This window comes from Vitis riparia, chromosome 14 (genome assembly GCF_004353265.1).
Source record: "Vitis riparia cultivar Riparia Gloire de Montpellier isolate 1030 chromosome 14, EGFV_Vit.rip_1.0, whole genome shotgun sequence".
Lineage (NCBI taxonomy): Eukaryota > Viridiplantae > Streptophyta > Magnoliopsida > Vitales > Vitaceae > Vitis > Vitis riparia.
In genome coordinates, this window is record NC_048444.1 from 19,950,308 (window position 1) to 19,972,067 (window position 21,760).

At 36.9% G+C, this 21,760-nt stretch overlaps 1 protein-coding gene across 2 annotated transcripts in view; it reads left to right on the forward strand.

The window, feature by feature from the left end:
• Window positions 1-1,723: 1,723 nt before the first annotated feature.
• LOC117929986 (phosphoinositide phosphatase SAC1) overlaps window positions 1,724-21,760 on the forward strand; it is a 64,528-nt gene continuing 44,491 nt past the window's right edge. The window contains exons 1-5 of one of the 2 annotated variants that reach the window (XM_034850434.1): window positions 1,724-1,959; window positions 2,618-2,822; window positions 2,953-3,118; window positions 6,902-7,124; window positions 20,457-20,533. In XM_034850434.1, coding sequence (XP_034706325.1) covers window positions 1,831-1,959; window positions 2,618-2,822; window positions 2,953-3,118; window positions 6,902-7,124; window positions 20,457-20,533 — 800 coding nt within the window. In that variant the 5' untranslated portion in view covers window positions 1,724-1,830. The remainder of the gene's footprint in view (window positions 1,960-2,617; window positions 2,823-2,952; window positions 3,119-6,901; window positions 7,125-20,456; window positions 20,534-21,760) is intronic. The other variant, XM_034850435.1, reaches the window with a different exon arrangement.

Genomic DNA, 21,760 nt, shown 5'->3' on the forward strand with positions numbered 1-21,760 from the left:
AGGTCTAATACACCCAAGATCTTTCACCTGATGGCTCTAACTCGATCTCTGTACTTCAAAGGTGGGTCTTCAGAAAGATGAGGTTATGACTCTTTTCTCTCTAGAGATGGAAGATGACTTTTTTAAAAACCCTAGACTAAAAATTTATAAGAATTAAACAATTGCATAAAGTGCCTTTAAAATAAAGTATATTCTACTATAGTCCCAAGGTTAATTTCCTATAACCTTTGGTACAATTAAGGCAATAACATGTACGAGTCTCGTGGAGCACCATAGATACACTCATTCGCCTTCTCTTTAGAGTGCGATGCTTGGTTATATGTTAATACTATTCCATGTTCATAGATAAAATCCTTGTATCTTTGACGAGAAAGATAATTTAGAGTTGTTCTAAATATTTCTTTAACAACAATAACACCTCTCTTTGAACGAAGCTCTAACTAGGATAAATACTCATCTTGAGTAGAGTGATTATGAATAACTTTGTATATACTAAAAAAAATTTATTTTTTGTTACAATGTGAGTTATCATCTTCTAAGGACAACTCTTAATTGAACACTTTATCAACATATATTTTTCCGAATTCTTAACATACCTGTATTGAAACCTTTCACCTAATGACATCAAGTATATTGCATAATGAAACTCCTCTATATTTTTAAATGCATGGTCCATAATTAGTATTGTATCATATATTGATTCGATTTCAATGACATGTACTTGGATTTTACATACCTTGATGCAAAACCTCTCAATTGCATTATAGCATCGCGTGATGTACTCGAAAAACTAACCATGGTAGATGTATAACTACATATTAAACAAATAGAAATAAAATTAATATTCACATGATTATTATATTGGCAATATTATAGGTGGATATTAATGTGTAAATGACTTACCAAATCATCATTTGTGTATTTAGTATATTTCCTTGAATGTCTTCTACAAGGTGTGATTGCATTATATATAATCATGTAAAAGACTTCATCTCACAATTGGAGAACATTAACCTCCTAGATGTTCAATGAAATTAGATTTACATCCTTTTCATTTGATATAGAAATGTTATAATTTTAATCAAATAAATACATTTTGAGTAGAGCTAAAAGTAATAAAGAATTAAATATACATGTAAAATAATTTTGAATTTATCTATGATATTTTCGCTCTTCGGTTTTCATCTTTCTCACATTATTTATTATGCATTCAATAATTTTTGAAGTAGTATTAACCCTTTTTACTAATTTTTATTTTTATTCATTAGGGTTTTAATTTTTATTCAAAGGATGAAGCATTAAAAAAAAATATATTTTTATTTGGAGTGCACTAAATTATTTTTTAAATAAAAATGTTTATTTTTAAAAATTTTTAATTAATTTTATCAAATAAACTTTAAAATTAAAAGTAATTTCTTGGTAAAAAAATATAAAAAAAACTAATTTCTTATTTTTAAAATTAATTAAAATAAAATAATTTTCAAGATTTATTGGAACCATTTTTTTTAAATCTTGATTCAATTTAATGTAAAATAATATCCATTTTTATAAATGATAAATAATAATATAATTTGAAAAAAAAATAATAATAAGAAGCAGGCAGCAAATCGGATAAAATAAAGCGGAAAAACTGCAAACCACCAAGTGGGTCAGACTAGGGGTGACTCGGTGAGTTAAGAGTCGAAGCCTTGGCAGGCAAGCCTATATAAACCCTCGCTGTTTCTCTGTCATCATCTATATTGCATATTTTCTCTCTCTCATGCGCCATGTTGAGTTGAAACCAAGGATCGTTGTAGGTGGTTTCAGACCTCTAAATTCTTCCTAATTTCTATGGCAAAATCTGAAAATTCCAAGTCCAATTTCATTCACCCCTCTGCTAAGGTCCACCCGTCCAACGACCCTGATTCCGATCCCAACTCCTACTCCCTTGAGAAGTTCAGACTCTATGAAACCAGAGCGGTAAGCAAATTCTTTTCTTGGTTCTGTCAGAATGTAGGAGAAAAATTGAAAGAATATCCATAATCATCGTAAGGGTTCTTTTCGTTTATGATCCAAATTCAAAACTTTATTGAGCTTGTATCAGATGAGTTCTTCGTATCTATTAGAAACCATCAATTTTTATGTCGAAGCCAAATTTTGGTTGGGGTCCGGAGGAAATGTAGAAAAAATTAAAAAAAATCCAAAATTATTATAAGGGTTCTTTTTATTTGTGATTTAGAAAGCAAAAATTTTATACGTTAGTAATGGGGGTGAGTTTTCCTGTGTAGTACAAACCTAAATTTTTCTGTCCTTCCTTTCGTTTTGATCAACTGGATCTAGGGATTAATGAAATGATAGGTGAAGTTTTTTTTATATTTGGTTCCTGAGAAAGTATAGGAAAATGAAAGAGATTCAAAATTATGAGAAGGTGGCCTTTATTTTTGACCCTGTGGTAAATCCTATAAGGTTGGTATATGATGAATTTTTCAATTTTTTTAGAAACCTAATTTTTTCTGACATTTTTTCCCTTTCTTTGTTCTGTCAATCAAATGAATGGGCTAGTGAAATGTCAGATCAAGTTTGTTTTCTTTTTGTATTTTTAGAAATCAAATTGGTCCTTTTGTATTTGTTTAAGCAGAGGTTTTATCTTATTGGGAGTGATCGCAACAAGAGGTTCTTCCGGGTGTTGAAGATTGATCGCTCTGAACCATCTGATCTCAATATCAGTGAAGACCCTGTGGTTTATTCCCCACATGAAATCAAGAGCTTGCTTCAGAGGATTGCTGAAGGAAATCGTGCCACTGGAGGACTAACCTTTGTTGCTAAGGTTTTTGGAATTGCAGGTTAGTCTAATGCCCTAGTCAAAGCAGTGCTATTTTATTTTATTTATTCATTTATTTTTTAATTTTAATATTTTAATATTTATTTTATTCTTGTAGTGGCTTACAAGTTTCTAATGTTTTGGTTTTGTAGGTTGTATTAAGTTTCTGGAGTCATATTATCTAATTTTAGTCACAAGGCGTCGGCAAATTGGATGTATATGTGGTCATGCAATTTATGGTATAGATGAGAGTCAATTAATCCCGATTCCTCATGTCACAATTCAAAGTGACTTGGCGCATTCTAAAAATGAGCTAAGGTGATTCCTTCCCTTCACTGGCTTTATGATTTCATGGTGTTTGTTTGTTTCTATATAATTTCATTTTTGTTTTCAATTCGAAGTATTGAGGAAATTCTGGTCTTATTGTTTGCCAAAATAGTTGATGATTATTTATACTGTAAGTATCTTCAACAAGGCAGTGTGGGATAAAACTGAAATTTGGTATTGAAAATCATTAATGTTAAATCTGTAGCACTAAAAGGTTCAAGCTGCTGACAAGGTAAATTTCTCAATGGCCTAATGGAATGAAGGCAAATTATGACTTCAATTTGATATTTTAGATCCTGCTTATAAGGGTATTCAGTGTTCAACAATAAGTTAGCACAATCCACTTGGGTTTTCATCCATATTTTTAGGGATAAACAAAAATATCAGTATTCAACACCTAATTATGTTCTCAACATGTCCAATGGCTTGCCCAATTGGTACTTCTATATGATCTGTGTGCCTGCTCAATGCCCATAAACTTTAGCTGAGTGTGTTATGTTAGAGTTCCTGGCCAGGCTAAGGGGATAACTGCCCCATTCTTTTACCTTTTAATTTTTTTTTTGTCATATAGCAAGTAATAATGACTTTGCTGGGAACTTGAATTGGCATTTGTGCAAAATCAGTTTAACAAAAATATTACATTTTTCTAGTTATCAATTGCTTTTCTTCCCAAATACGGACCAAATTGTTTCTATTGACTCGCATGCTAACTATTTTGGTCCTTGCTATGGGATGTAAATAATGGTCCTCAAGAGTCTCAGACACATGGACCTTAGCTGTTCTCATAAGCAAAAGTCTCAATTTCAAAATACAATAAGAACATAAATTACAACATCAAATATATTTTGTTGTTTCATATGTAAAAAATCACAGGAGAAATATGGGAGGAGGATACCTCCTGTAGCACACAACTAATCATGACTGACTAAGGTAAGCAACTAACAATGGATAAGCAAAATAAAGAATGAGTTCTTAACTGGTTGCAAAAATAAGGAAATTAAGTACCCTATAGAAATTCTCCTAAGTGGCAGCACTCCTTTGGCTGAGAAATCAACATCATTGTTTGATGTGGGTTGGCATTCTAAGTATTTAGTCTAGTGGCACTCTTGTAAATGAGGGTGGAGAGTTATTTTAAAAACAAGAGGTGTGGATTTAAGAGAGGCAAACAAGAGCTTGAAGAAGAGATATGTGAGGTTAGATATATAAAAAACTTAAAAAATCAAATCTAACTAATATCTGAACATGACACAAATTTCTCAAAAAAAAGGGGGTTTCTGTGTATTCCAAATTGGTAGATTTACAACTAAGGACCTTTTTGATTTGGAGATGGAGAGGGTGGCAGATTTTTTTCAACTTTTAAAATTATGATGATAAGCTGGTGTGGAAGGCATCCAAGAAGGGTGTGTTTTCAGCAAAATCCTACTGGTATTTATATCCAGAAGGAGCCTCGTCTTTTCTGGCCCAAGATATGTGGGCCTCTTTGTTTTAGGTTTAGTATGAAGGTAACTTTTTTGCTTGGGAGACAATTTGGGGTAATTTTCACCCAATGAGAAGAGGCTAGAGGATAATTAGGTATTTTCTATGAAAACTACAGGAAGAGTTAGCTGCCCATATTCTCCTTCACACAGGGTGGGGGTATGTGGTTGGAGAGACTGGTTGGGGTGAGGCTTTTTTCCTGTTCTTCTTTTGGCCTTGGTGTGCCTTGTATGTGTCATGTACTACGGTTGTATAGGTGCATTTTAATGAATCTCTCTTTTATTTGTCTGACAAGGAAAAAGAAGAAATAAAAAATGAAATCTATGTGAACAGGATTGAGCAACTGTAACTTGCTATAATGGTGTGAAGCAATATCAGATACCGTAACTTCTTGCTGTATAACTACGGTATCTTGCTAAGCACAATGAGCTAAAGCTTAACTTCTTGCAGTATAACTACAGTATCTTGCCAAGCACAATGTGCTAAAGCTTGCTGGAAACTTCTAATACTGGCTACCTAGTTTATTTATAATCAAACTAAGCAAACCCAGTGTAGAGGTAACTTAATCTCCAATGCTCTTTGGAGCCATTGCTAGCACAAGCAAGCACATTAACACAGTCCCCTCCTTCAACATATATGAGGCATCTGTTTATTTTGTGTAACTTTTAGGAAGAGGGAAACAGCTAGTGCCTTTCTTTCAAGACTCCTGATCTCCAACATCTAAATGGAGGGAATACAAGACTGTCCATATGATCTTTGGAAATGACTGCCAGGCCGATGTGGCCTGAATTTGCCTCGGGGCATCAATTGACATTCAATTTTAACTAAAAGAATGGGCTGCACAGCACCAACTCTAAGTATATGACAGGAAATGTAAACACCTCTAGGATGTTAGATTGATCAAATTTGTTTTACTTGATCAAATAGGCTCCCAAAGAGTAGAGACGTAAACAGAAGTAATTTGATTCTATCTCATATGGAGTTAAATGATCCATGCACCTTGGCAAAGATTCCTTGTTTCCTTTTCTTTCCCTTAGATAATCTAAATGCTTGCCATGATAGCAACATCCTTGGAAACCCTATCTCTAATGCATCTGAAACTTGAAAAGTCTAGAGAGCTCTAAGGGTATGAATATGATATGCCTGGTAAAACATAATTAATATAACACTATCATGAGAAAGAATGACACTACTATTTGCTGTCTCGTTATTGACTTTTCACATAAAGAATAGGTGTTTAGCCATGTTAGGGCTTTTACTTTTGGGTAACCATGGAACATCACACAAGTTTATGTGAGAAGGGAGTCATTTATGGGAGTCTTTTAAAATTTAACAAAAAATTATATACTAAAATGGGATTGATGGTAATAAATTAGGATTAGCACTGAGTTGCTTTCTTTCAAATTCGAAGGTGGTATGCATATATCATTGATTGAAGGGGAAGGTTGGATAATTTCTTAACCTGACATTATGAATGCATTTGACATTGAAGTCCCAACATAAATTTGATGTGAATTGACCATGGACTTGAGAAAAAACAAAAAACGTTTTTCTAATTGAACACAGAAGACAAAGAACACGGCTACACAAAGATCAAGGGGTTAATGAGTATCCTACAAAAAATTAAGAGACATAACTCCCTTTTTAGCCAACAAATCTACCTCCTGGTTTGCCAATCTAAATTTCCTAGAAAGAGGCCATGTTCTGGAAATGTGAATCTCCTCATCCAGTGGACAAAAAAGACCCCTTTCCCACAGAAATCCAATTAATGACCTCCAAGGAATCTCCCTCCATAATTAGGTTTTTGAGTCCCAAAGACACAGCCTCATTAGTTCCTTCAAGTATGGCTGTAGTTCCTCTTTTCCTCATTCTTATCCCAGCCTTGTCAAATCCCATTGATAAACATATCAGGGAATATTGAACATGGAGAGGAGAGGTAGTGGTTGGGATTTTGGCTGGAGTTTATTCTATCAGCATCGGTCCTCCTCTTATGCAAACTTTGGATAATTATCATAGCAGAAAGTTGAATGAGAATGCTGAATTTGATTGCTCAAGGTTATATTAGCTTTGAACAAATGTATGGTGATGTACCTCAATGTACTTTGTATAAATGTGCCTCATCCTTCAGATCTGCTAGGAGGTTTTTTGATTTACCATTTATAGCATTTTAATAGTGCTTTCTATATATGTGCTTTAATTGCTGGTCAAGAAGCTTTTTTCATGTGTAGATTTGACAATAGATGTTTTTTTAGTCATACATAACACTTAAGCATCCCTACATATTTGCTTCAATTGCAGGTACAAGAAGTTATTATCAAGTGTAGATTTGACAAAAGATTTTTTTTATAGTTACACATATCCTATAATGCAAAGTTTGCAAAAAAATGTGTTGTCAATGGGCGAGGAAGGGATGCCATATGAGAACATATTTGTGTGGAATGCATTTCTAACTCAGGCTATTCGATCGAGATGCAATAACACCATTTGGACAATTGCATTGGTTCATGGCCATTTTAAGCAAGTAAGTGATTCATTCTCTTGTTCTCTTTGTTATGTTTGTTTTTGTCTCATCTTATGTGGATTTGACAGATAATATGTGCAAATTATGCATTGTTTAGCCCCAATCATTTTCTTTTGACTGAGATGCTGATATTTGTACCTTTGCTTCTTGCAAGCTAGTATTTCCTTGCTCACTCCTTTATAGGTATAAATTGGTAGGAAACCAGTTGCTTGCTCCTTTACATCAATACTAAAAAGTAATATGTGCTACTATATTTGGTGGGTCCCATTAAAAAAGGGATTGAGGATGCTTGCCCTTTAATGTTAAAAAGTTAACTTTATGGAACAAAATCCAGATATATGGAGTGGCTAAATGCAATACCAAATTAGGCTCAATTTGAACAAAATTTAGGATGGTTAAAATAATCTCAAAAGTGGAGGCTGTAAATTCCTTAATCACCAAATCAGGAATTTAACCAAGGCTGACTCTAAAGAACATGGTAAACTTTGAGGAGGATGTCCCCACTTTACAGTGTCAAAGAACCCATCATCAGACTAGTTAACTAAATGCTTATCATGAATTTTATTTGTCATGCTTCATCCAATCCATCTTATATTGTTTACAATGTAGTTTTGCCTTTGGTCCTAGCTTTGTTATTGCATCTTTAGATGCCATATTGGTGCAACTATGTGGATAAAGACCAGTATGCCTAATTAGGTGTCGCCTTGAACTCTAGTCTAGGAAAGTGTATGCCTCTTAAATTCATGAACATAGAAATGTCTGTCTGCCTGTGGCTAGTTTTTAAGGAGTTGGCAAATCTAACAGCTCATGACTGTGTCAGAGTGGAACATTTATGTCCATGTCAATCTGATATCTCCACATATAATATGATTTTTTGATTGTATTTTAAACCTCTTTTGTTTGTTTGTATTTTCGTGGTTCATTTTAAGTGAACCTGATTTTGTAAGTTCTTTTACTGCATAATGTCTGTGAAAGACCTGAAGGAAGTATGACCTCTGTTTTAGTTTTGAATTTTTTTTTGTGCCTTAGAGTTGGAGGAAGAATGGTATGGAAGGAGTAGTGGAGAGGAGGATATAATGGTATGGAAGGGTAGTAAGAGTTGGGCATTTTTGTTTATGTTTGGATGGAGTAGTGTCTTTCCCCTCAAGATAGTGTGGGGCTCTTGGGCTCCCACCAAGGTAGGTTTGTTTGCATTGGAAGAGACTTGGGGAAGGATTCTAACCATGAACCAACTTAAAAGAAGAGGTTGATTTTTGGCGAGTTACTGTTCTATGTGTAACAATGCAGAAGAATCAATAGACCATCTACTAATCCATTGTGGGCAAGCTAGGAGGTTATGATGCTTCTCGTTCTCCTTATTTGGCATTTCGTGGGTTCTCCCTTTTTTAGTGTAAGACTTATAAATGTGTTGGAATGAGAGTTTTGTGGGCAAGAAGAAAAGAAAGGCTTTATGCTAAAAAAAAAGATAAAAAAGAAAAACGAAAAGAAAGGCATGGAGAATAGCTCCTGTTTGCCTATTATGGACGATTTGGAAGGAATGTAATGGAAGAACTTTTGAAGGGGTGCTACACACAAACTAATCTCTTAAGGATTCACTTATTTCTAATCTATTTATGTGGTCTCATGGGTCTCTTCAAGATGGTTCCTCATCCTTGATAGATTTCATTGACTGGTTGTGCACTAAGTCATAGATTGGGATTGTAATCATTGGTTGTTTCTTTTTTCTTTTTAGATATATACTTCCTGTGTACCATAGGTGTACTTTTTTTTTTTTTTTTTTGTTTTTGTTTTTGACACCTTCAATATATTATGATTTGCTTATGGTAGGTGATTCCTTCAATCTCCTAGAAAATACAGTAGTTGTAGTTATGCCATGTTATATGTCAACTAGGGTTCAAAATCTCGGTCGAGATTGGTATGACTTGGCCGAGGTGGGTACCGGACTGATATCCGAGTCAAAATCAGTGGAGAAAATAAAAAATAAGGAAAGTTCAAAGCCGATATGCATCTTCATCCTTCAAACCTAAGCTTTTGCATCCTCGTATGGGTATTTTTCATTGATGTAATGGCTTCAAACCTCAAAATGATGTGAGAAGCTGTCATTGAGTTGAGAGGTGAAATGAGTAGTTTTAGAGTAATGGATATGCGAACAAAGAAATGGGTATTGTGAAGAAATGTTGTGATAAGTTGTCTGAGAGTTGAATGGGTATTATGGATAGAAGATGAAAGGGGTACTTCGTAAAAATGGGTTTGTTGGCTGTTGCAGAGAAATGAGAGATGAAAGAGGTATTTTGGATGTGTTGTAGAGAAACAAGAGTGTGTGTGTGTGTGTGTGTGTGTGAGAGAGAGAGAGAGAGAGAGAGAGAGAGAGAGAGAGGACGTCTTTGATCGGAAATTTGGGATTATCTAAAATCATTATAAATATGTAGATTTATATGAAATAAATAGAATATAAATATTAACACAAAAATTCTAAATTAATGGATGGAAGTATTAAAAAATATATTTATTTTAAAACTTATTTATTTAAATGAATATAAAATTAATAAAAAATCTTTTTTTTTAATAGTAGTTTTATTTAGAATATATTTGATAGGAAAATTTATATTTATATTTTTAAAGGTGATTCATGATTATTTTTTAACATTTTCAAAATTTTGAATTTAAACAAATATATTATAAAAATAATTGTTTTTTATTAGTTTTATCTAATATTTAGCATGAGGTGATAAATAAAAAGTTTTAAATCTATTTCAGTATACTTATATCATTGTATGAATAATGTTCTCTCTATATATTTATTAATTTTTTTGGTCTGTGTGATTATATTTATTTTTGTGATAATTTTAACAATTCTCTTAAAATTTTTGGAGTTCTTAGTGTAACATATTTTGCATATCGGCTGATATCGATCCAATATACCGAGACCGATATGCCTTGGGACCCTCTGAGTCAATGACCGATACTGTGACTTTGAACCCTGATGTCAACCTTAAGTATAAGCTGAGATGCAGTGTAAGAACGTACTGGGAACTAAATAGTGTCTGATGGAAATATTTAGAACGGACGTAAAAATAAGGAACTGATGTAATCAAACTCTTCAAATCTAACATTGCCCCTGATCTGCTTAAGCCTGATAGACATGTTGCCTCTGAGCATCATCGTGAAGAAGTCTGCACATTGAGCTTCAGACTAACAGAACATGAGTAGAATCTCCTTTTCCTTCGTGAGATCACTGATTTAGTGATTTGATGCTGCTGTGCTTGCTTCTCTTGTGAAACACCAACTTCTTTATTGAATCACCAAGTTGCTGTTACAAATTCTTTGTAGGAGTATTTTTTTTGTGCAGCAAGATGTAATATCCCTGCCTATCTTCTTTCAAACATCTTCTGCCCCATATATGTAACTATCTTATATATAGATCAATATATGTTTTGCTGCTTGAAATGGGATTTGATGTTAGAGGGTCATCCCCAGTGTGACTAGTAGTGGCCTCCATGAATTTTGTTTTCAAATTTTGAGTCATGAAAAACAAATCATCCACATGTAAACAATAAGACTTACTGTACAACTCTGCAGGTGCCTGTCATTAAGGAGCTCATTGCTATACCCTTCAGACTTATCTTTCTGCACTTGAAATCTGTCAATTGCCCTCATTGGAGGGGTGGATATCAGAGGAGAGTAGGGTTTTGCAGCCAGATGGAAGCTTTAAGCTCAAATTTAATGGGGACCATTGGGTAAGTTAATTCAGATTGGATGGGTGGCTTCTTTAGAGAATATAAGGGTGTTATAGTCAAGTCTTTCTTGGAACCAGTTAGTTTTGGGTGGGCCATTGAGGCAAATATATCACCACTGGAGGGCTTAAAAGAGGTGAAGTCACTCAATATCTTTAACATATGGCAGAGGGGGACCTAATAATGGTTACTTGAATGAGTCAGGGTAGGAGAGGGCCATGGAAATATGACCTTGATAGTGGATGTTAGTGGAGCTTTAGAGATGCAAGATGCCTTTTCATTGGGAAGTCTAGATTGGCATACATGAAGCTAATAGGCTATAGCCAAAAGTGGAACCATATCCTCTTTTGGCTTTGTGGGAGATCATTCACCTCTCACAAAAAATCTGTTCCTGTCCTGCACCATCATCACCTTGTGTTGGGTTATAGCTCTAAAACAGGGTATGTCAATTTGGGGTTACATCTTGGGGTTTTTGCTGCCTCCTATGCTGTTCACTCATTTAGCTTTCTTCTTGTAATTTCTTTTAGTTGGAAGGATTTCTTGTGCCTTGTGACTGGAAACAACATGTGCTTGGGGTTCTCCCCTTCCATTCTGTCCACTCCTTTAGTTTTCTTCTTGTAATTTCTATGAGTTGGAAAGATTTCTTGTCTCTTTTGACAGGAAGCAACAACATCTTATTAAAATTAAAATATATATATATATATATATATATATAATATGAGGATGGATTATCTTCCAAGCAACACAAAGAAATAATAAAAAGGCTACAAACCAATGCAACTACCAAAGAAATAATAAAAAGGCTACTAATCAATACAACAGCCACACCCCAAGCCACTGATGCCTAATAAACATCAATTGGAGACCTATCTAGAGCTAGGCCCTCCATTAGGGATGGAGTCCCTAACAAGCACCTGTAACAAAGTAGTTTGTCATTTAGCCAATTGATCTGCTCTTTGGTTGGCCATCCTAAGCTTCCAATCAAAGACCATTTCAAACATTATGATTGCTGCTATAAAATTTGGAGGTTGCTCACACGGTGTTTTGTATTTTGGGGCTCCACCTCAATAGCTAAACTCACTCTAGCTTGCTTAGAAAAGGCTATGACCATACTGCTCCTATGGTCTTCTCAACACTCCACCCAATCCCTATATGGTCTGGATTTCCCCAGGATCTTGAATCAAAATTGAGTTTTAAGTCTCTCTTGGAAGGGGCAGCCTGACCTTAATCACTTAACACATTCCATAAAAGCCACAAGCCTCCCTTTATTTAGGCAAAGTCTTACTGATGGGGGACCTGTTATTATCCAATGACCAAAGTGATGTGAGTTCCAATACAAAATCCATAAAAAGTCAACAATGTCCTTGGAACATTGTTCCAAGCACTCCTTTCTAGTTAGATAACTTAGGATTGGCTAGCATAATCCATCATCCTTTATTTTGAATTCTTCTCTCTTGATTCTATTATTTGTTTTCTGTCAAGAGGGAGAATGCAAAAAGAATATAATCATGCTAGTTAACATGTGGTGTCTTATCTCCATTTGGTCATGACTCGAGAGCTTGGTCCCTGTCTTCTTCTGGTTTATTCATAGTAAAGTCGCTCTTTTCAGTCCTGGCCAACCATATCAATCCAACTCCATCATTCCCTATTGATTTTGTTCGGAAATCCCAAGCCCCGTTTAAGGTCAAATCCTTTGCTTGGTTAGTGGCACTCAAGAAGGTAAACACCAATGCCATGTTACAATTGAGAAGATCCTACCAAGCCCTCAGTCCTGATGTTCGTTTGTTGTGTATGGAGAGTGGTGAAACGGTAGATCATATCTTCTTACATTACCCATTGAGTTTGGGGCTTTGGTACAGACTATTCAGTTTGGCTCATATGGATTAGGTTCCTCCTAGGAGTATATGTGACATGATGATTATTTCATATAAAGGATTGGGAAATTCTAGTAGAGGCAAGGTGTTGTGGTAGTTTGGTTGTCTTGCTTGAATGTGGGTTGTGTGGTAGGAGAGAAATGGTAGGATTTTTGAGGACAAGGTGAGAACTTTAGAGGGTCTCTGGGACATAATTCATTTCTTAGCTTCCTTTTGGGCATCATGCACCACAACTTTTAAGGGTGTTCCCCTTAATTTGATCTAACTTGATTGGATGTTGGTGTCTATTTCCAAGGGTGTGGGCTAGCAAGAGGATAGATTACCTTTGTATATTCCCACTTGGGTACATAGCTTATGGAACCTTATAGTTGTATAAATTCTTGAACTTGGAGGTTCTTTCTTTCTTTTGTGTACTTTTCGGAGGATTTCTCATCCTTATACTTATTTTTACTTACTTCATTATACTATACTGTTGTTTCTCATTAAAAAAAAAAAATGGCATCTTCCTATATGGACATCTTGGAATCTATGGTCCAGGAAGTATGAACCAGTTTGTATGTAACACATCCTAAATGTTTGCTTTAACCCATACTAGGATTTTCTTTTTCTTTTTCTTTTCTTTTTTTTTCTTTTTTTCTCTTTTTAATTTTTATTTATTTTATAGACTGTATTCTTGCCCTTCCATGGCATTGGGCTGCTTAAGATAGACTCTTCATGCACACAATTCAAGAGGACGGGTTTTAGATTCATTTGAAAATATTTCTTTGATGTCGTGCAGCAAGAGAGTTTAGCATTTGGACATTATCAACTGTAGCAAGGAAAATTTTTTCATTCATGTTGTGCAGCAAGAGAGTTCATCGTTTGAACAGCATCAACTATAGCAAGGAAATTTTTTTCATTCATGTTGTGTGGCAAGAGAGCTTATCATGTGAACAGTATCAATGCTAATGATTGGTGCCACTACAAAATTATCAATACTGCCCTTTTCTTGTAACCTTTGGCTACAACCCTTGTTCTAAAATGATATATCAGTCACTTGATCTGTAATTAATTTTATACACCCATTTGACATGAATTGATTGCCTACTACTTGGAAGAGTAGTAAGCTCTCAAGTGCTATTTCCTTCTGCTCAGAGCCAGCAACTGTTCACTGTGATATTGCTTTTCATATGCAACTGATTACACTAGATCTTTTAACTGTAAGGAGACATCTTTGAATCCCAGAAATGGAGTAGGATCCAAGCATATTTATAGCCATGGATATACCATGTTCTGCTACAATATTTTTTTTTTTTTTTGATCAGAAACGAAGAAGATTATATTAATATAAGAACAAAACAGGAGAGATAAAAGAGACAAGAGAAAGAGAAAAACACCAAGGGAAGGATGAGAGGTCCTTCCTACACAAATTGAACAAAGGATAAAACTCCCAACAATAGAACTCTAAAAACAAAGAGAAACCCCATCAATCTTCAAACTTTTGAAACGCAAACCCCAATCCAATTGAGTTGTAGAATGTTTAGAGGAACTCCTCTAAAAGCTTCAGTACAAGAAGCCCATAGAGAAGAATAAAACCGGATCAAATTCCATACCATCTCTTCCGTTCTCCCTTTATCCTCAAAGATCCTATTGTTTCTCTCTTGCCACACCATCCAAATCAAAGTAAGGCAAGCAATTTGCCAAAGTGTCTTGCCTCTTAATGAGTTCCCCAAACCTTTAAAAGTAATGACCAACATGTCCTCAAGGCTCCTTGGAGGGACCCAAACCAACCCTACTAGATTGAACAACCTATGCCAAAGTCCAATGGTAACGGGACAATGAAGAAAAAGGTGGTCAATTGACTCTCCATTTCCTTTGCAAAGAATGCACCATTGAGGACAGAGGGCTTTGTAGGGTCTTCTCAATTGCAACTTGTCATTAGTGTTTACCTTCCCATGTGCTACTAACCAAGCGAGGGCCTTAACCTTTGAAGGGACTTTTGAACTCCATAAAAACTTGGTCGGAAGGAACATTAAAGGATTTGAGACTTTTGACAAGGCCAAGAAAAAAGATTTCACTGAAAACAAACTTGACGAAGACAAAGACCACGCTCTTGAATCTGATGAAGAAGGAGAGAAAAGCACAGAACTAAGGGAGGACATTAATCTCTGAAGGATATCAATTTCTGTATCCGTTAGATTGCGGTGAAAGTTAAAATTCCAAGACATTGGTAAGGAATTGCCAAGGACATTTGAGACAATGAGGTTTTTCACAGAAATAACTCTGTAAAGATCAGCAAATTGAGAGCACAAAGTTTGGTTACCCCACCAAAGATCCCAGAACCGAATTCTCTCCCCATTGCCTACCACTAGGCGGACAAAATGGGAAAACTCCTGGAAAACTTAAGCAATAGCTTTCCAAGGACATCTGTGTGACCATTTAACCACCGTGTTGGCGTCCCATCCATTAGGATGTGTCCCATATATACTCGCAATAACCTTATGCCAAATACCACTCCTTTCTCTAGGGAACCTCCAAAGCCATTTCCCTAAGAGAGCAATATTTCTCATAGAGGTCTTCCCAAAGCCCAAACCTCCTAACTCCTTTGGTCTACTAACAACCTCCCATTTGATAAGGTGATCTTTCTTCCCTTTCCCCGCCCCAGACCAAAGAAAATCCCTTTGCATCTTCTCAATCTTTGAAGTTATTGATACTGGGATTCTAAAGAGGGAGAGGAAGTAGCTAGGGATGTGAGACAGACAAGACTGAATTAAAGTAATCCTCCCTCCCAAAGACAAATAGGTCTTTTTCCACCCATCTAGCCTCCTCGAAATTCTCTCAACCACTGGATTTCAAAAGCCTATTGTCTTTGGGTTCCCTCCCAAAGGAAGGCCTAAATAAGACAAAGGCCACTCTGACACTCTGCAATCCAAAACCGAAGCCAAACTAGACAATAACTCCTGCCTAGTGTTAATACCTGAAATGGTGCTTTTTTCTAAGTTGATTTTTAAACCAGATACTTGCCCAAAAACCAAAAGGATAATCTTGAGGTTTTGAAGATATTCCATAGAGGTTTTAGAGAAAAAGATGGTATCATCAGCAAACTGAAACAAAGACACTCTAGTCCTATCCCTCCTCACAAAGAAACCCTCAGTTATCCCAGTTTCCTCTGCTCTGATCATCAACCTACTTAGAACATCTGCTACTAGAGTAAAAAGGAAAGGAGAAAGAGGGTCTCCTTGTCTCAAACCTCTAGAGGCCTTAACCCAACCCTTTGCATTCCCATTAACTAGGATTGCAAAACTAGATGAAGACAAACAACCCCTCATCCAAGATCTCCATTTCTGGCTGAACCCTTTCCTTTGTAGCACATGATCTAAAAAGCCCTAATCCACATGATCATAGGCCTTCTCAAAATCAATTTTGAAGACTACCCCTTCCTCCCCTGACCTTCTTTTCTCATCCACAACTTCATTGGCTATCAATACAGCATCCAAATTGTGTCTCCCTTCCACAAAGGCTCCTTGAGAGCTAAAGATTGTTTCATGAAGAACTTTGCGTAAACGCCCTGATAAGACCTTAGCAATTATTTTATATAAACTTGTAACCAAGCTAATAGGTCTATAATATGAGATTTTAAAAGTTTGGCTTTTCTTAGGCACCATAGCAATGAATGTCGCATTTGTACTTTGATTTATTACCCCCTTAGTGTGGAACTCAAGAAACACCCTCATAAGATCCTCTTTTATCACATCCCAACACTCTTGATAAACTGCTATAGTAAAGCCATCAGGGCCAAGGGCCTTTTCCTTATTCAATTGGAAAACTGCCATTCGAACCTCCTCTTCAGAAAACGGTCTATCCAACCAAACTGCACTCTCTCCAGAAATAGGGGCCCAATCAATCCCTTCAATCCTCCAAGAGTCACCTTCAGGTTTGGAATAGAGTTTCCCAAAGAAATTTACAATCTCCTCAGAAATAACCTCAATATTACTTAAAGTCTCCCCCTTCTCAGAAATCAGAGACTTAATGAACTTCCTGCTTCTTCTTCTAGTGGCCACTCTGTGAAAGAACTTAGAGTTGCAGTCCCCTTCTTTAATCCACTTAACCCTAGATTTTTGTTTCCATTGAACCTCTTCCTTTAATAACAAATCCTCTAGATCCTTCCTTCTTAAGGTCCTTTCTGATACCAGATCAAGATTTAAATTCCCTTCTTGTTCAATTAGATCAATTCTGCCTAAGTCCGAAAGAATGTGCTTTTTCCTCTCTCTTAAATCTCCAAAGGCCACTATATTCCACTCTTTCAACTTTGATTTAATAAACTTTTGTTTCCTCATGAACTTGTGACCTTCCCAACCTTCAACCGTACACTCTTGCCACCAATCTCTAAACTTCTCTTTAAACTCAGGATGGAGCAACCACATATTCTCAAACCTAAAAGGAGTCGGTCCCCATTTTAAAGGATTAGTTTCCAAACAAATTGGGCTATGATCAGAGGTCCATCTAGGAAGGGCCTCTTGAAAACTTTGAGAGAAAAAAGAATCCCACTCAGAAGAGAACAAAAACCTATCCAATCTCTTGCAAATAGGATCCACTTGCATGTTTGACCAAGTAAAAGCCGCATTCCTTAGAGGGGGATCCAACAAACCACTCTCCCTTATAAACTCGTCAAAACACCTCATGTTGATTGTTAACCTAGAGTCACCCATCTTCTCAGATATCCTCCTGATGACATTAAAATCCCCTCCTACACACCACCTTGGGAAAGTCAGACCATACAGGTCTTGAAGCTCCAACCAAAAGTCCTTCCTCCACAAAGGCTTATTCGGGCCATACACCGAGGTTAACCAAAAAGACCCTTCCTCATCAGAGTTCAACTTTACAGTTACAGAGAAGGATCCTAACACCTTCTCTGTACACTTGACCTTAATTGAATCCCACAAAATCACAATCCCCCCCGAAGCCCCACAAGCAGGAAGAGCAGCCCACTCTAAACTTCTGCCTTTCCAAACACTGCTCACAAACCTCCTGCCCCAAATTACTCTCTTTGTTTCCTGAAGCATCACAACATCTGGGTTTTGAGTACTTAAAAACCTTCTCACAGTCCTCCTTTTCTTCCTGGAACCTAATCCTCTTGTATTCCAACTTAAGATCTTCATGTAAACCAAAAACAACCCGACACAACCAGCACCCAGAACTAATCCTCTCCTCGGGTTCCAGAGTCATTTTCCCTCTTTCTTCTGGAATAAACCTTATCCAAAGAGAGAGTACTCTTGTTCTCTCCTTCCACACCTTTTCCATTATCCCTGACAATTCTAATCCTCAAACTCTCCAAAAATGACTGAACCTTGACCATCTTCCTAGGCGTGAGTCCCTCAACCTGAAAACCTTCCAACGGGAGGGTGGAAGGTTCTAGCTCTGGGGTCGAAGCCTCGCTTGAGACACCACGCTCCTTTGGGTTACTGAGTGTTTCCCTAAGGAAAGGCCGGTCTTTAAATTTTCGGTTATAAGTTTCTAGGGGAAACGCCACACCTTTAGAACAGGATGCACCACCATGACGGCTGAGATCCACAACAGGAGAGATAAAAAAGAAACCACGCTGAACGGAAAAGCTTGACTCTAACGGAAACAAAGAAAAAGGCTGACAACGAGAAGGATGAACCAAAGAAACAGAGGATTCGGGAAGAAATTTTGGCTCAAAAGCCCTAACCAAAGGAAGATCCTGCTCGGATAAAGCTAAGAAAGGAGGACGCACCTTATCGACCAATTTGCATTGCGAAATCCCCTCGTTTCCCTCTGTCTCGCCGGTAAAAACTTTGGATGTTCTGAACCAGGAGAAAGATCACTCTTACTGGAGAGAGATTTGCCCCGAAAAGTGTCTCGATTTGCCTTCAATGAGCCACCTCTTTCTAGGTTACGCTTCGGGGTAGAAGACGCCTCCTCTAATCTCGGCGGCCAGCTTCTTACTTTGCGCCTTACGGAGACTGAGGAGCCTTTTAGCATTGACGATTCTTGAGGATGAACTTTCGGCATTATCTTCTTTGCAGAGGACCCTGGGCGTAGGAGCTTTGAAGACGAAGGCGCTGCTGGGCCACCATTAGAAGAACCTTCGTGGGCTGGACCCGCTAGGGGCCTAAAATCTTTCGCGCCAAATTGGGCTTAATCAGAATGGGCTTTAAAGGCGTCTGGTTTTGTTGGCCCGACGTTGCTTCCTGCCATTGGGCCCAACATACATCTTCCTTTTCCTTTCTCCCCCTTGGACGATTTTGAATATGGAGAACGAGAATGGGAACGATGACGAGGACTCCAGCTATGGCACTCATTGTCCCTAGCAGTAGCTCGTAGCCCCTCAGCGATCTGTGGCTTTTGGAAGACGCAACCCCCCGCTGCCTCAGCTCGTCCTTGCTGCGATTTGACTCAGGCCTGATAGAGTCTTCTCCGTCATCTTCTCCGGTGACTGTAACTACAACCGTGTATGTCCAATCTCCATCTTCTACCTCTAGTAGCGCTGGAAGCACGACATTTGGAAGCATCTCCACCCACAATTCTACCTTTGTCAAATCAACAAGCTTCAGAGATTCCCTCGCCACCTTTGTTACCTTCCCCCACTTCTGCAAAATGTATCTCAGCTGCGCCTCATCCCACAGATGGAAGGGAAGGCCTTTTAGTTCCAACCACCCCTGTCTACCTTTTCCATTAACGACTGAGTTCTCTTTTGGCGACCATCTCCTCAGAGCAATAACCTCTCCTCTCGCTATTAAGCTCCCTTGATCTTGAATCCACTGAGCTCTCCTTGCAGAATCCACAAAAAAACACCCCTTGTAAGCAGAAATGGGGGTTACAGACACCATTCCTTTCATACCCACCCTTCTCGCTATAGCTTTTCCAACATCACACCAGTCTCGTATTTTTCCTTTGCTTTCACAAACTATAGCTCTTGCCCATTTTCCAACTGGCATCACTGCACCATTCCTAGGTCCTTTCGCTGCAACCACATCAGCATAGGACCACTCACCTTTGTACATTCCTTTGCTCACTTGAGGCTTTTTTAGCTTCTCCTTTGAGGCTCTTTCAGCTTGAATAGACAAGTCTTGGACTGAAACAATTGTCTTCCTAAGATTTTCCCACCCATAGCCTTTAACACCTTCAGGAACAACTAAAACTAAAGGTTTTCTCTTTGCAACGAATTCTGTGATTTTCATATATCTCCCTCTGCTATTAAAACATATCTCCATCGGATGAGTCCTAGTCTTGCCCCTCATCTTTCGAATGAAACCCCTGGAAGCCTCCAAATCCACAACTTTCTTCAAATGCTCCAACAACAAACCCGAATCCTCCTCTCCAAAACTTAAGGAAACCACAAAACCTCGACTTCTCTCTGTTATTGAAATCCACGTTCCCCCATTGAAGCCTTCAAACTTTACCTGGAAAGCTTTTCTCTCCACTTCAAACGACTGATTTCGAATCATCTTTGAGTTAACTTAGCTATCCTGTCATGTACATCAGCTAGATCATCAAGGACTAGAAAAACCCTGATCAACCAACACCATCTTATGCTAAAGCAGTTCCCATTCCTAGTATGGTCCAGGAAATCAAAATCAACATGCTACAATATGTCTTTCCTCAATCTATAACTCTATGTTATCATATGATTGCAGATAATAAATGTATGATTTATTCCAATTGAGCATGTTATATTGAATGCTTAGTGCTCAAGCAGATTCTGTTGTACTTGATGATGGCAGATTAGGCTCTCAATCTTTGGAAGGGACTTTGGTGTTTCTTTGATTTCTAGACGTTCTCGGCATTTTGCAGGGACTCGGTATGCACTTGTTTGAACTTCTTTATTAATATGTGAAAGTTACTTGAGTTGATCTTGTAGCTTCTCTGGAAAATTTCTCTACTTGCCTTGTATATATTCTCTTGAAATATCATGTTATATGAGCTTCTTTTCTTTTTTTGGTTTCTTTTGTTGGTGTGTGATTATGAAATATGAAATTTATTTTTCCTATAAAAAATGTAACATTAAATTTATTTATTTATTGTGATAAAAAACAACAATTTTATTGCATTGAAATGTAACTTCAATGAAGAATGAGAAATCCTTTTAAGAAATACAAAATCTTCTGTACAATGTTTGATAAAAAGGCAAATAAGTGTATACCAGTTTGAAAAGAGAAATCTATCTGCACATATGAAAATGATTGGGACAATGCTAGCTACAATTCATGGAGATATAAAATCTTCTATAAAAGAAACCACATGTCTAGCTCCAAGCTTTGTTAATGCATTTTCCATTGCCTAAGCGAGGAGCCCAAGAGAAAGAACTTCCCAACTTTGAGGATATATTAATAATTTGGAGTAATAATTCATCAAACTTCTAGGGTCCTCTTTTTTTCTTAGTCACCCGTGATATGATAATGGTAGAATCTCCTTTTACTAGGAGATTGGAGAGGCCTAGAGTTTTCATTTATAAAAACCTTTCCAAAAAGGCTAGAAGGGAAATATATGATCAATAGTGATGTATTGATGCATCAAGAAGCATTATTATAATTTTTTATTTTAGAATTATGTAGGTGTGGAGAACCATAAGGCTTTTTTTTTGGTGTAGCATGATCTGTGGGCTCAATAACCCTAGACTAAGGTTGACTTTGTCACCTAAGATGGTATTTACAAGGCAAATTTAATGTCCAGAAATTTGCTCATGAGATATCAAGGCGTCATACACAGACTATAATCATGAGGGATTTTAGTAAAATATATCTAATTCTGATCTTATTGATTCTTCTCTGAGATGTTCTGTTCACTTTGTCCAAGCTCTAGGAGTTAATATGTAGATTTCTATTTTCCAATAATTAGAAAGATTCTTTCTCTAGTGTTTCATTCAAGGGACCTACCTAGGCTTGTTTTGGATCATTGTCCTTTATTTCAGGGATAAACATTTGGTGGAGACTGGTTTACTAATGTGTGAGAATGTAGTTAACACATCATTACCTCAAGGGAAAATTTTTGTTAAGGGTTGGGTAAACCTTGTTCGTGGGAGTGCTAA